The sequence below is a fragment of the Gymnoscopelus braueri genome, assembly GCF_963280865.1.
Source record: "Gymnoscopelus braueri genome assembly, chromosome: 19".
Taxonomy (NCBI): domain Eukaryota; kingdom Metazoa; phylum Chordata; class Actinopteri; order Myctophiformes; family Myctophidae; genus Gymnoscopelus; species Gymnoscopelus braueri.
In genome coordinates this window covers 17514419-17530067 of record NC_137621.1, presented here as the reverse complement: position 1 = coordinate 17530067, position 15649 = coordinate 17514419, and the positions used below count along the sequence as shown (strand labels likewise).

The following is a 15649-nucleotide window of genomic DNA, read 5'->3' as shown; positions in this document are numbered from 1 at the left end:
GTTTGTGTGTGTGTGTGTGTGTGTGTGTATGTATGTGTGTGTGTGACTGACTGCTGCTGTGAACATGCCCCCGCAGGTTGGGTGACCAGTTCTATAAGGAAGCCATTGAGCAGTGCCGCAGCTACAATGCCCGCCTGTGTGCCGAGCGCAGCGTGCGCCTGCCATTCCTGGACTCGCAAACCCGCGTGGCCCAGAACAACTGCTACATCTGGATGGAACGCCACCACCGCAGCCCCGGTACACACACACACACACACACCCCCCACACCATGTTTACCTGCATTGTTTACGGTTCATTAAGTTCCTGGCACATAGTATCACCACTTCAGTCTGTCTAAAGCTGTGTGACTGAGTTAAGTGTCTGTGTCAAATCTAAGTTACTGCCATCTGTTAGATCAGTACTCAAGCAGAAAAAAAGAAAAGAAAAAGTAATTGACTGCGTAATCACAACTATGTGTAGATTTCTTGCAGGTATGTTTGCACATAGGTTGATGCATTTTACACCCAAATCAAGCGTCTAGAAACATTTGCAAATGATTTACAACTATTTACTCAAACTATAAAGATGAGCAAAAAGAAACTTGGAATAATGACTAAGTATGCAAGTCTGGTATAGGTGCATGAATAAATATAATTTATTCACGTTGTTTGAGCTTGTAGATCAGCTATTTTTGGGCGAATGTTCCCCCCAGAATAGGGATGCTGTGGTTAAACGTCAAGTATAAAGCTATTTTAAATTTTTCCTAATGGAAACGGATATTCTCTCAAGTTTTCCTCGTGGCATACTGTATCTTAGGGGGAAAGTACCGTAATATGTCATAAATGCAGTGTTGCAATGCTGAATTGGAACGTGGTTGCACTCTATTTTAATGACGTGACGCGCACGTCGCTTAACACCTACACTACAGGTCACACAATGGACAATTGATATGCATCTAGCCTCATTCCTATGTTAATCCACCTGGTGTGAGTCGGGAGCCTTTGTAAACTTTTGAGGTGTGAATTTAAAGTTGTTTTAAATCTATGCGTGTGCCTGCGCATGCTCCTGGTCAAATAGGTTCCTGCACGGCGTGCAAGGCCGTCCAGTGAGCAATGCAACCCTGCATAAATGTAAGGAGCTATAAAGTAACAACATAATTCAGCGGTGCCGTGCTGTGGATGAAAAATGTATTTACAGTGGTGCCCTGAGACAAAAAAGTTTGAGAACCACTAAATTAGAGCTTGACTAGAGCCTGAGATTCTGGACAATCCTAGACCACTGGTTCCCAAACAGTGGGTCTGGACCAATTTGTGGGTTACGGACAAATGTTTAGGGGTCACGAGTAAATATCCATTTTTGCCCCCGTTTACTACAAAAATATAACTCATACAGGATACTTTTTTCTTCATTTTTTTTTTTTTTCAAAAGTACAAAAAAAACATTTATTCAACAGAATTTCACAAAGAGAAAAAACGAACAAACAAAGAAATAAGTAATTAGTAGTAAAAATAGCCTACAAGCTTGCAACGCTTGTAGATCTGCTATTTTCACTAGTCTAATTTCTCTTTTGGGTCTTGACCTAAAAGGTTTGGAAAACACTGTCCTAGACCACCCATTGCTGATGTTTTGACAGTTATTTCTTTCTATATCATTTTCTAATCGATTTGAAAAACTTTGATTAAAGTTTCTATTTCAGAATATTTCATCTATAAGTAAAACAAGTAAATATAAAGTACACATGACGTATTCAAATATTTTGCAAAAAGCGCATTGTGAGCTTGTAGATCTGCTAAATGTTTGAATCGACATGCCCAAAATAGGGTTTAAAGTGGTTAGAAATCAGGACACACCGGTAGGCCTGTCACAATTATTACATAATAATCTAATCGCAATAATTTGAGATAATCGTTTCCATGTTGAAAAATGTTCATACATTTTCAAATATAAAAAACCCCCAAATATAATAGATCTACAAGCTTGCTATATATATATATATATATATATATATATATATATATATATATATATATATATATATATATATATATATATATATATATATATATATATATATATATATATATATATATATATATATATATATTTCCAAGTATAACTTTATTAAATATGTTGGTAATTTATTTGTATACTTTTTTTTATTACTTAAATCCAAGGATTAAATACAAAACTGTGGATGGATGGAAACTGTTAACTTTTCAGGATTCAAATTCAAAAGTAGCAGACCTACAAGCTCAAAACGCGTCGCTTCGTGCCGCGTTTCGAGCTTGTACGTCTGCTACTTTTGATGCTTTCCTGTGTGACGCTGTAGTGTGATCAAGTAGGGCGTTAATTTACGGAAAAAACACAAAGTTAAAATATGGAGATGTTAGAGGTTTCTGCCCGACGACAGCAACGATATTATGGGTCTGGCTCTATTGTGAATGTGTGTGTGTTTGTGTAGGAGTGGCTGCGGGGCAGATGTACACGTACCCGGCCCGCTGCTGGAGGAAGAAGAGGCGACTACACACCGCCACAGACCCCCGCCTGGGACTGTACGGTCTGCAGCTAGGTAAGAACCCCCCAATCCCCCTCCACACACACGCACGCACGCACGCACGCACGCACGCACGCACGCACGCACGCACGCACGCACGCACGCACGCAAGCACGCACGCACGCACGCACGCACGCACGCACGCACGCACACGCACACGCACACGCACACACACACCTGGAGCCTCCTCTTCCCTCGTACAACTAGACACCTGGACCGTAGCTCTCCACTGCTCTTCCTCTTCAGACCGCCTCTCCTCATCATCTCCTCCTTTCTCCTCACCACCTCAAGTTATTACTGGTGGTTAGGGGTGCAGCAGTTAATAGAACTTATCGACTTAATTGATTATCCTTCATATAAATAAGGAAACTTCTGTCCGTCAGTCAGTCCATCTGTTCTGCATTTTTGTGGCTTGAGCAATTGATCTGAACTTGCACGCCGGCATTGACCATTAGCATAATGCAGACCATGAGGATGCCTGTTTTTCAATTCCCCAAAATGTAAGCCGTTTATTAGCGTTTTGGTGTAAACCAGAGTTATAATATATCTAGAGGGCGGACTGCCCCGCCCCCCCCCCCCCCAGCTGTTTATTTCAATTAAAGTTGCTCACTGGCGTTTGAAGCACCCGGAAGTGCCTCTACTTCCGCACTTGGGCTCCAACTGTGGGTGCCCCATGGAGTTGAATAGAGCAGGCCATAGAGCTAGAAGCATGCGCAGTAGGGTTTTAAATGCGGAAGTATTGCATTCTCAGATTTGACCACCAGGCGACGGCAGCTTCACTGTTCTACCGCGGCTCTGGGGGCTTGGTGTAAACACTGGAGATTCTTTTTCCTTTTACTCTGAGTTCGGGCTATGGGATCTGTTGGTACAGTTACGGTCATGGGCTGTGTTTTCATGTTTACAGTGTACCCGCAGGCTATGGGAGTAGGATCAGTAGCCGCTGGGACAACGGCAGCACAGGCAGACCTGGCTCACAGCTACAACGTTTTAAAGGACTCAAGCCGTGTCCACACACACACACACACACACACACACACACACACACACACACACACACACACACACACACACACCACGTTTTATGGGGGCGCTTTGGATATCATTTTCCATAGCACTCGCACGCAGATTGACACGTGCAATGTTCGAATGTACGTCGTGTTATTACTTATAGCACACATAGCTTAGCTAGCTGAAACAACGTAAACATGGACTTCAAATGGTGGTTGTGTTAACGATTCGACACCGGGTCGTAAATGACCGGGTTGTCACACACACACACACCACGCCAAGATTAAATCAGCTCAGTGCGCCTCTCCAAAAGTTACACTATGCATACCAAGCGCATATTAACCCAAAAGCCTGCATATACTTTGCCTGCACAAATCCCCAGGTATGGACTAGTAAAGAATATATATATTTTTTTTTAATCAAATTGATTTTCAAAAATGACAAAAATAGCAGCTTTAAAAGCTTACGCTGTGACTCTATTTTTGTGCAACTCAGTTTTATGAGTATATTGTATAAGGACTGTATAAGGAGATTTATCAATTAGTTGATATGAAACAAAAAGTTTTTGTGTTGATTAATTGAAAAATTATAAAAATCTATATATAAAGTAAGCATGCTTCTCGATCGATCGAAAAGTAATCGATGGCAATAATCACTATTATAATAATCGATAGTTGCAGCTCTACAAGTGATGATCTGTAAATAATCTCACCAAAAGTGATCGGGAGCGAACACAACACGGGCTGCCACTCTTTCGTGGGACGAAATGCGGTTGTGTTGGCCGAGCTGGTAAACTTGTTTTGTGAGACGTAGAACATGTAATTAGATTTACTGCTGCCGGGTGCAGCGAGACGGGGCTCGGCCGCTTGCAGACAGCATTTAATAAATGTTATGGAATGGAGTTTGGCCTTCTCTCGCTGCCACTTGAATTAGCTCACTTCTCACTCAACACTTGTAACCGCCTCCAATTTGTAGTCCCCCCTCTCTCTCTCTCTCTCTCTCTCTCTCTCTCTCTCTGTCTCTCTCTGCCTCTCATACCTTTTGCCACTTTTCCTTGCTGATTCTTGTTTTTTTCCCTGTCTTTTAAGGACATCGTTTCTGTCCATCTTTGTCCTTACTTTGCCCAGGGCTGTCACGATTACAAATTTAAGTTGACGATTAATTGTCATACAGATGACTGCTATTAACAATCTTAATTGTGTTTTTGGCATTGAACATTGGAACATATGAATACAAATTTAATTTCTGTTTGTTTTTTAGGCTTCATAATCACAAATTGCACAGGGAAGATTACTGACATATTTAATCAATTTTTTCTTTTTTAAATAAATCTGATCTACAAGCTTTCAACATGCGTTGTAAGCGTTGTATGCTATTTTTGGAAAAACATTTTTATCTCAAATAATTGCGATTATGACAGGCCTACCTTTCTCTCTCTCTCTCATACTTTTTTCCCACTTTTCCTCGCTGTTTTATTTTTATTTTTACGGACAGTGTTTCTGTCCATCTTTCTCCTTACTTTGCCATGCTAGTCCGTCTGTGTTACCTGGCAAGCGTTCCTGGGCTCGGGTTGCCCAGTCCATTCTGTGGCCCAGGCCCGCGGACCCACTGGGATGTTACGTTATACTGGAGAAAGGAACCAACGGAAGAAACCCTGTATTCTCTGCGCTGGCCATTATGTTACATCTCATTCTACCCAGCACAGTCTCTTAAAACAGGCTGTCCGGAACTCGGGCATAGATTTGATCAGCGGGATAAGAAAGAAAATCTATGCTGATTGATATCAGCAGTCATGCTTTTTTTGGTGGAATTTGCATCCACTTTGTGCGGCGCAGGAGGGAAGAATGGATGTTTAGGAAGTGGTAGAGTGGAGCAGGAGGTGGGGAGCGAGGCTAAGATAGTGAGCATGTGAGATGGGGAGATAGATTGCATGTGTGAACCGAGCCATTGTTTCCCCAAACGCATCCTATTGTAGCCTATTGTTTTCAGTGAGCTCTCATTGCGCTGCCTTCTACACAGCCCCCCCCCCCCCCCCTCTATCCACCCCACTTTCCCTTGTCTAACAACAGTGAATTGTATGGTGTGAGTGCGAATGCCCAGCAGAGGGTCAACATCAACTGATTTAACCTGGCGTCCCTTATATGGAGCATGTTGTGTTTCTGGCCAGAGGTGGCCACCCAGTGCAGGGGCAGGGCAGCAGCCAGAGAGTCCTCCTAGCTGTCTGTCTGGCCGGGCCGGCCGGCTGGCTTGGCTGTCTAACTGATGGTGTGTTAGAGACTGGGGCTGCATGCAGAATCAGCTCCCTGCTGCAGGCTGCTGCCGGGTCTATTTTTAGCCCCCCAGCTCCCATGGGTTGGGGAGGGAGGGAGGGTGAGAGGGTGGGGGCTGTCTCGTCGCGGAGAGTTGAAAGTCAACGTGCGCAGACACAATGGTGAGGGGCTGCCGCCGCGTGGCAGAGAGAGAGAGCGAGCGAGAGAGAGAGGCCTGTTGTTGGAGAAGCGCATCGAGTCCCAACTCTCTGCCTTGAGCCCCCTCTCACCTCCGCGGTCCGCTGCCTGTCGAGCAGCGCTTTTGTCTGTTCTTCCGTGGGCACAGCGGTGAGCCGAGCGCCTACGAAGGGGCCGATTTTTACCACGCTGTGGTTGAGTCTTTGAAGCGTGTCCTCTTTTCAACCATGCATCCACCCAAACTCTACTGGCTGAACATGAAGCTCTCTGCAGAGAACTGTGTGTGTGTGTGTGTGTGTGCGTGTGTGTGTGTGCGTGTGTGAATAAGGCGTCCGGATGTGACTTGACTGTCAAAGCTTTTGTTTGTTCTCCGTTTCTTGTCTGCTCAACCTGCTTCCCTCCTACACTGTGTTTGTTTAGATGTTCTGCTCCAAATAGGAGGAGATGCGTCCTGCACACTGTGTTAATGGAAATGTCGCACAAGCCACCTAAATACGCTGTTAGTGAAAACCTATAATGTAACGCTGATATTAGAGCTGGGCGATATGACTTCAAACCAATATCACGTTTTCCTCGATTACTATAACGATAATTTAAACAAAAGGTGAAAATAGCAGATCTACAAACTCATGTCATTTCACTTCAGCATCCTTTGATGGTGTCCTATAAAAGCAAGACATTGAGTCTAATAGCGGCGTGGCTTCCCTGTGCAATCTGTAGCTATGGATAATGGCAAGTTACTAGGTGTGCAGTTTGTTAACAAAGCACCAATAATGTGAGCTTTGCGGTATGAGTCGAGCTGTTATTGCCATAGCAGCGTCAGCTGTGCTGTGTGGTTTGCTGTGTGGTTTGCTGTGATTGGTCTACTGTTTTGGGGACATAATACATACATACCAGCCTTGTGGCGTTTGGCAATCGGATCGTATATCACCGATTGAAGAGATGGTCACCAATTGCCGATATGAAGGCGTTCAAGGCGATTTAACTCATTTCAGAATAGGGGTGTTCGATATTGAAAAAAATACTATCACAATATTTTTCAAGAAATATCACGATAGACGATATATATCACCATAATTTTTTCATGTTCGTTTTTAGGATTATTATTATTTTATGATTATTAATAACATATATGATGATTAATTATATTATATGATTATAACATTTTTATAAGATATGATCATGGGGCACGTATAATCATTATATTATATAATATAATGAATCATCATATCTTATTAATTAATGTGTTCACAGACAGACAGGCTACATACAGATAGATAGATAGATGGATATAATATTCGTTTTTATGCTGCAGATAGATATTGATATAATATTCGTTTTTATGCTGCTGATAGATAGATAGATAGATGTAGATATAATATAAGTTTTTTATGCTGCTGATATATAGATAGATAGATATAATATTAGTTTTTATGCTGCTGATAGATAATCTATTCCTTTTTATCCAGCTGTTGCATCATGTGACATTCAGTGTAGGCTGCTTGATGGTGAGTTAGTAGTGTAACAGACTGCTTCAGACAGAACATCTGACAGTCAGTGGTGGAATGTAACTAAGTACATGTACTTAAGTACAAATTTGAGGAATTTTCACTTTACTGGATTATCTTAAATTTTCAGTACTTTTACTTCTATTCCACTACATCTCAGAGGCAAATATTGTTCTTTTACTCCACTACAATTTGGTTACTTTGTAGATTTGTATTATTACCAAACTCGCATTAACCACTTTATCCCTATATACTTCGGCTATTTGAAAATAGCCGATCTAAAAGCTCACAACGCGACGCTTTGCGACCCGTTGTGAGCTTGTGAGTATTTCTGCATTGCAGTACTGATACTTTTACTCAAGTACTTTTTCCACCACTGCTGACAGTAGCCTATTACACCTACCTACCTACTAACAGTAGACTAGCAGGTCACACAATGGATCATTGATATGCATATGCCTCCAGCTAATGTTAATTCATGGTGTTGATAAGCTTTTGTAAGCGAGGTACGAATTGTTGTTTTTAATCGATACGCAAGGTCCGTCGATCCATGTGCGTGTGTGCACTCTTTATGCAGGGACACCGTGGCTGTTTCACCCGCGTTTGTTTAAAAGTTATATCGAGTGACGTTCGAACATTGCAAACTTTGCAATTAACTTTAGTTTGCACCGTGTCGGTTTTGGAATATCCAAATGAGCCTGGCTGACTCTCCGTCCATTACCGCTGTTGTGTGTAGACTGACAACAGCGACGATCGCCTCGCTGCCAAGAAGAAAGGGGGCGGGGACTTTGGGAGCCTGTGTGATGAACACAACAGATCTTCAAGCAATCAATGCGGTCCGGACGTGCGGTCGAGACGCGTTGTTAGCTTGTAGATCTGCCATTTTTGGCGAATGAAACCGTCGTACTACAGAAGTATAAATTAAGGTATAGAACTGCAAATCATAGAATGTGAGTGCACACTCTATGACTGAGTGACTTTAATATTTCTCTGGGTAAAACCCCCAATATTCCCAAATACAAGAAGTTACGTTTTTCTTTGAAACTTGGCCTATGTCATCCGTGCTGACACTGATTTCACTGACGAGCTGTAACATAATTTCCTCAGCCTCTTCAACTCCCGCCACCCTCTGGCGATCGTGTATTTGTGATCTTGAGTAGCCATGATTGGATGATATATGAAAATAGTAACCATCACCAACCCTGATACATACAGTACATCCATACCTACCTGCCCACCCACCCTTTTATAGACAGCATGGCGTAATTATGTTAGAGCTCAACCCATGCCAGAACTTTGGGTCTGATGCCAATCTCGATTTTTGAGAGTCCTAAACCACAGATTAGATGTTTTGACCGATATTTTGTAAAATCAATTTGAAAACTATTGAATACTATTAAAATAAACAATAGATAGAAATGAATCACATAAACTTTACTTAATGTATTCATTTATATAAACATTTAAAAAGAAATTGCTGATCTACAAGCTCACAATGTGTCGTAAAATGAAACGTGAGTGTGCAAATCGGCTATTTTAGATTGTTTGTTTCTATAATGACATGCCCAAAATAGGGACACCAAGTTAAAATTCATTAAACATTGGGACAAATGGGCTGCATAATTGCAGATACCAATGTTGTCTGATGAATTGAATATATAGGACCACAATGGAAACAAGCCCTCACAGCTTTTTGTTATCCTTTTAGCATTATTGTACAACTGTACGATTTCTTAATAAAGTATTCGATCAATCAATCAAAAGAAGAAAAAAAAGTCTAGAAATGGCCAATATATCGATCAGGCTCTCAATTATATGTAGAATTTTCTCAATCTATTGGCTTGCTCTAATTCAGTCAAAAGGGCTAAAGTACCTGTTATGAACAAGAGACGGATGAATTGTCTCATCTTTTCATTTGGTACAGAGTACCTGCAAAACCACCAAAGAAACTTTTCAAATATGTGGATAGGAAGCAACACACACTTTGATCAGAAAAAGATAATGTTTTGTGGGGTTACTGCAAAAAGGAAACAACCTCAGAAATCCATGGTTTCTTGGAAAGGTTTACACTATGACATCTATGAAAGCTTTCAAGCTAAAACTAAAACTTAAAACTTTTGTAACAAAGTCTGCTGATTTGCCTAAAGAAAATGACTTTTAATAATACAAGACACAAAATTACAGAAAAATAAGATCAACAGTACATGCAGAAACAAAAATCAACTAGACGCGTCGCAATTCAGGGCAATTGCAGAGTGTGGTTGCGCCGACGCCGGTCGCGGGTCGCTGCCGCCGGGACTCGAGGAATACGCTGGGAGGAATACCGTCGGAGGCTGCGCCAATTACATTGTCACGTAACTCCTGAGATCACTTGCGTTTCATTTTGAGAGGATTGATCCCCCCAACATAAGGTTTTTGCATCAAACGGTTACATTTTGAGAATTTGTGGCGCCCTCTACGGATCAAAGTGGAAATGCTTTTGGGGATTTGTTGAGTAAACAACCCTTGACATGTGATTCAAATTTGGGATTGACCGGACGTTTCGTTGGTGATTTTTGGCCTTTTGTACCTGCAGCCTGTCCCTGTCCGAGACCAGCAGAGCCGAGTCATCTGCGAACAGGAACAGTTTGCAGTCGCAAAAGCTGAAGACATATCATTCACATATATCAGGAACAGTAAAAGTCCTAGTATACTTCCTTGAGGAACACCACAAGTCACTGGGAGGGGAGGGGACTGGGTGCCGTTTACCACTTAACGCATCAGGCACTAGGGATAACTGGGAACTAAAACCATCTGGGTATTAGGGACATGTGGACTCCTACAGATTTTATCCAAACATCAGGCAAATCGGTACACAGTATCTCTATAGCCATTAAACAAAACGGGTCATTCAGATTTTTCAGATTGGCTAAGAATGGCTTCAAAAGTCTGCAGGAGTGCTCTGTTTGGAACAAAACGCCTCAAATCATGAACACAGCTGCAATTTCCGTGAAATTGTGCACGCAAAATCTCACAAGGCAGAGGAAGAAATGCGACTTGAAAATGTTCAAACGCTATAACAGGCCGATTCGTGTTTTTACCTATAACTGCACCGATCAGTGTTAAGCTTTTTACGTACACTCCCTAGAGGCCAAGGAAAAACCATTGCCCTGCATTTTTCACATCTGCCTTTTATAGACCACCAGGAGGCCGACCTATGAAAAATACATTTTTGGGTGTTACTCGTTCAGATTTTATCAGCTTTTTCTTAATACCAATCACGTCACTCCTGATATCACTTGTGTTTCATTTTGAGAGGATTGATCCCCCCAAAAATCATGTTTTTGCATCAAACGGCTACATTTTGCGCATTTGTGGCGCCCCCTATGGATCAAAGTAGAAATGCTTTTGGGGATTTGTTGAGTGAACCACCCTTGACATGTGATTAAAATTTGGGATTGACCAGACGTTTCGTTCGTGAGTTTTTGGCCTTTTTTGTAAAACAGGCCCCTCACGCTAACTTTGGAATCCAATTACGGCCGAACGGTATGGACTATCAAAAAAAATATCATGTGTACCGATTTTTGTGAGATTTGGACAAAATCTGTAGGAGGAGGAGCTAAAAGTGTGTTTTGAAGAAAATTCAAAATGGTGGAAAATCTATCCAGACGGAAATGGGCGTGGCCTATATGGGGAGTTGCGTTGTGACCCAAGGAATCCAGGGGAAAATATTTTTTTATTCTACGACCTACACTTCAAGAGTTATAGGCCAAAAGGTAAAGTGGGCTGTTATAGCGCCACCATGTGGCCGACTGGTGTGATTCTTTTATTAATAATTTTGCAATAAACTATTAACCTCCCCTCCAAGTCTTGTAACTGTAGCCCTTACGGTTTCCGAGAAAAAAATACTTGAATGGGAGTTTTTGCAATTCCCATTAAAGTGGATGGGGAAATTTAATGCACTAATAAATCAATATAAATTAAACTATGTAACCAATCTCTTAGCAAAATGATAGCCATCGATTCCCGGTGAGGCCGGTCATTTTGACATATGGCACTAAATTGGGAAAAATAAACTGTGGGAGGAGATGCGGTCTAAAGTATTGTTTATCTACATCGAAACTTTATCTATAACAGTAGTCTGGTTGCCCATTCGGGCAACCACACTAACTAGACAAAAAAAAGGACGCATGGGTGGGATGGATGACCATTAGAAAGCAGGGATAGTTAAGAGTCCATAAGTGAAGGATGCACCGTCCCAGCCAGACATCCAGATCACATACTCAACTATTGTCAAGCAATGCCAGGAATGGCATCCACATTTTTTGGATCTTAGCTTGTGTATTCATGGAAACCTGGAGAAGTTGGAGACCATTCCAGTTTAACAGTATACATTTTTTTTGGCAGCAACCGTACCTGCCTTAAGCATCTGTTTTTGGTGGGAGGGAAGGGCCTTGTCTCATCAGAGCAACCAAATATTGCCAAGCAACAATCTGAAGAGAATATCACTTTCCCATTGTCTGGAGAACCAACTGAATATATCTCCCTAGAAATTGGTTACTATTGATAAGCTGAGGGCGATTTGTTTTGATTGCACATCACTAAATTGGATGAGATCTTACTTGGAGGGAAGAGAGCAAGTGGTTGACATCAACGGAACCATGTCCTCATCCCTCCCGGTGAGCTGCGGGGTTCCTCAAGGCAGCATTCTAGGGCCGTTACTGTTCCTACTATACATTAACGACATTAATACTGCCTGTAACTGCAAACTGTTCCTGTTCGCTGATGACTCGGCACTCCTGATCTCGGGTGAGGACAAGATGCAAGTTGAGGAAGCTCTCAGCTCCGAACTTTCCAAAATCCGTACCTGGCTTACCGATAACAAACTGTCACTACACCTTGGGAAAACTGAATCCATTCTCTTTGGGACCAAACATTCCCTCTGTAAGATGAAGGTTAATGACTTCAAGGTCAAAGTCGATGACACAATCATCTGTAGCAAAGAAGAGATTACCTATTTGGGATGTATTCTTGACAAATACCTGTCAGGTGAAAGCATGGCAACAAAGGTGGTCAAAGGAGTAAACCAGAGAACCAGATATATGGGCAGAGTTTCCTCTTTTGTCAACCCTCAGGCCCTCAGGACCCTCTCAGGGGCCCTGATTCAGCCCCTTTTTGACTATGCTTGCTCCTCTTGGTACTCCAACACCTCAGTGTCACTGAAGACTAAGCTTCAAACCTCCCAAAACAAACTGATTCGACTACTTCTCGGACTGGGGCCCATGACCCACCTCTCTCCCACTCACTTTGCCAGCCTAGGCTGGCTCAGGGTGGAAGACAGGGTTAAACAACAAAAAATGGGACTGGTCTTCAAAATTGTAAATGCAGATTTGCCCGAAATGCCCCCCATACCCGCTTATCTGTCAAAATACCTCCAAAAAGTTAGTGACACCCACAGTCACGAAACTAGAGGGAGCGTAAACAACAATCTGGTACCAAATTCTCCTTCTACACCACGGCCACCGAGGTATGGAATAGCCTAACCCCATCCCTCAAAAAATGCAGTTCGTTGGGCTCATTCAAAACAGCCCTAAAAACTCATCTTTCTGGAGGCCATAAGAGGAGGTAGTACCAGTTTCCCTGTAGACAGTTGACCCCCCTCCCCCCTTTTTTTGTATATACTTTTATTTTATTTTTCATGATACTTTTTTTGTACATATTGGTATTTTTTCTCTGTTTTTTTATGTTGATTTGAACTGTTTGGTTGCTATTATATATGTCTATGAAATTAATTCAAGGACCCCAACGGAAACAAGACCGCAAGGACTTTTTTGGTCGGACCTTTTAGACAAAAGTATTATAAATGTAACTGTGTTGTTTTACATTCTTTTGCCTAATAAAAATGTCAATCAATCAATCAATTGGATACTGCCAGAAATGTGACAGAGAACCCAACCCTCTGCGATACCACATCTATCGCACGTAGGGGAGACTGATGTGTACATTTTACCACGTTTAGATTTGGAGTCTTTTTTTGGGTTTGTTTTTGTATTCATTCAAAATTCAGCTTGTATTCAAGCCTTCACGGGTGAGTAAGTTTAGGCTGAAGTACATGAACATCTAAACTAAGAATATCATGTACCACAGATGTCTACATTGTGACAATTAATGTAACTATGATATAACAAAAAATCAGGACTGCAGTTCCTCAACATACAGCAGCATTCATGTTACATTAGCTTCTGTTTTGGTTGGTATTTTGGATTTTTGTTTGGAGATTAAATACATATTGATTGATTCCTAACAAAATATTTATCTGATTCTCCATGGTACTCCATTGATGTTTAACCTGGCTTCCACTCACTCACTACCTACATTGTATATACTGTATACTTAACCATTACTTCATTGATCGGAGTCCCCTGGGGCTCTATTCTAGGCCCCCTCCTTTTTTCCCCTCTGCACTAAATCTACAAGCTCACAATGCGTCGCAACGTGACTCATTGTATTTTTTTGCCGAATGCTTTCCCCAGAATAGGGAGGCTTGGCTTCATGTGGTTAATTACACGGGTCTTGCTGTCTTTTTGTTGTCCATGTGTGTCTGAGGGCCGTAATGGCCTCCTACAGCAGTGGTTCTCAACCTTTTCAGGCCGCGACACCCCCCCCCCCCCCCCAAATAATCATACTACTGGGGACCCCCCACCCTGACAAGCACTTCGGATGTAGGAGTTGAGGCATTACATTCAGTTTGACAGTTTTGACTGTGAAAATTGCAGATCTACAAGCGTTGCGAGGCGTTGTGGGCAAAGATTTAGCCTCTTTCTTATATTATTTGACAATTTGGCCAATGTTTGACCAGTTTTTTATAGTATACTGTAGTTTGTTGATTACTTTTGATGCAGTAAAATGGTAAATGGTGCATTTATATAGTGCTTTTATCCAAAGCGCTTTACATAGATTGTGCATTACATTCACACACACATTCACACACCGATGGTGGAGGAAACTAAGGGTTACTTCCGTAACCCCGGTTTTGTAAATTGCGAACGAGGTGTTCACATATGGGAAACAGCGCCCTCTGGCGATGTACAGAAGCTTCACATTCACTCCCTCAGGGCCAAACCCTTTTTGGCCCGATGGGTCTTCCGTCGCTTTCCGGTAGCCCTCTTACCCGAGGGCACAAAAGGAGACCGGAACGCGGAAGTCATTCTCTTGATACACCAGCTTCCTTCTGCCTACGGTGAAGCAAAAAGAAGGGTGTTTTTGTGAACACCTCGTTCGCAATTTACAAAACCGGGGTTACGGAAGTAACCCTTAGTTTTGCTACATTGCTCTCTCGGTGTTCACATATGGGAGATATAAACCCCCGGAATGTATCTACAAATCGAGATACCACAATACCTGCCCCAGTACCGGGCGCCAGGGGCGTGGCCCTCAGCACCCAGGCGCCATCAGACCCACCAGCGAAAGTCAAGGAGACTACCAACTCGCTGTCATGTAGACGTCCTGAAAAACCCCCTCTGCAGAGGGCCCAGGACGTCAACACCCCCTAGGAGGCACAAGGGCATGAACCGACCTTACGTCTGTTCCATGCATCTACCCCACCGTCAGGTGGAAACCACGCCCAGGACTGCGTGCGCCATGGAGGGCGCTGCCACGTCCAGGCCAAAGAGAGCAGCGAAAGTCGAGGTAGACGACTAACTTGCTGCCGTGTAGGCGTCCTGAAAAACACACCTCTGCAGAGGGCCCAGGACGTCGACACACCCCTAGTAGAGTGCGCTCTCAGGCCGTCAGGCACTGGGGCTCCGCTACTAGTGTACGCCAGGCGAATAGCATCCAAAATCCACCGGGAAGGCGTTGACTAAGCCACCGCCTTCCCCGTGACCCGGGCCCCAGAGAAACGAACAACCGGCTGGGTCGGTTCTGGGCCACAGTCCTTCGGACATACACCCCCAGGGCCTTCACTGGCCAGAGACAGTGCAGCCTCCGATCCACCTCCGGGCAACCGGAGGCAGGTGAAAAGCCACCACCTCAGTAGGCTTTAACCACTGCTAGGTAGTCTTGGGGACAAACGCCGGGTTGGGTTTGAAGACAACCCTACCGTCACCTCCAGCGAACCTCATGCACTCTGGAGTCACAGAGAGGGCACGAATATCGCTCACCCGTTCCGCTG

At 43.0% G+C, this 15649-nt stretch overlaps 1 protein-coding gene across 3 annotated transcripts in view; it reads left to right on the top strand.

Moving 5' to 3' along the window:
- The window catches only part of LOC308075312 (zinc finger protein DPF3-like), a 45803-nt gene that overhangs the window by 8401 nt on the left and 21753 nt on the right, over positions 1-15649 (top strand). For all 3 annotated transcript variants that reach the window (XR_013932186.1, XM_080415109.1, XM_080415108.1), the window contains exons 2-3: positions 77-237; positions 2442-2549. Coding sequence is in view for 2 of the 3 variants with exons in the window: in XM_080415109.1 (XP_080271235.1) it covers positions 77-237; positions 2442-2549 (269 nt within the window). In the remaining variant the exon portion in view is untranslated. The remainder of the gene's footprint in view (positions 1-76; positions 238-2441; positions 2550-15649) is intronic.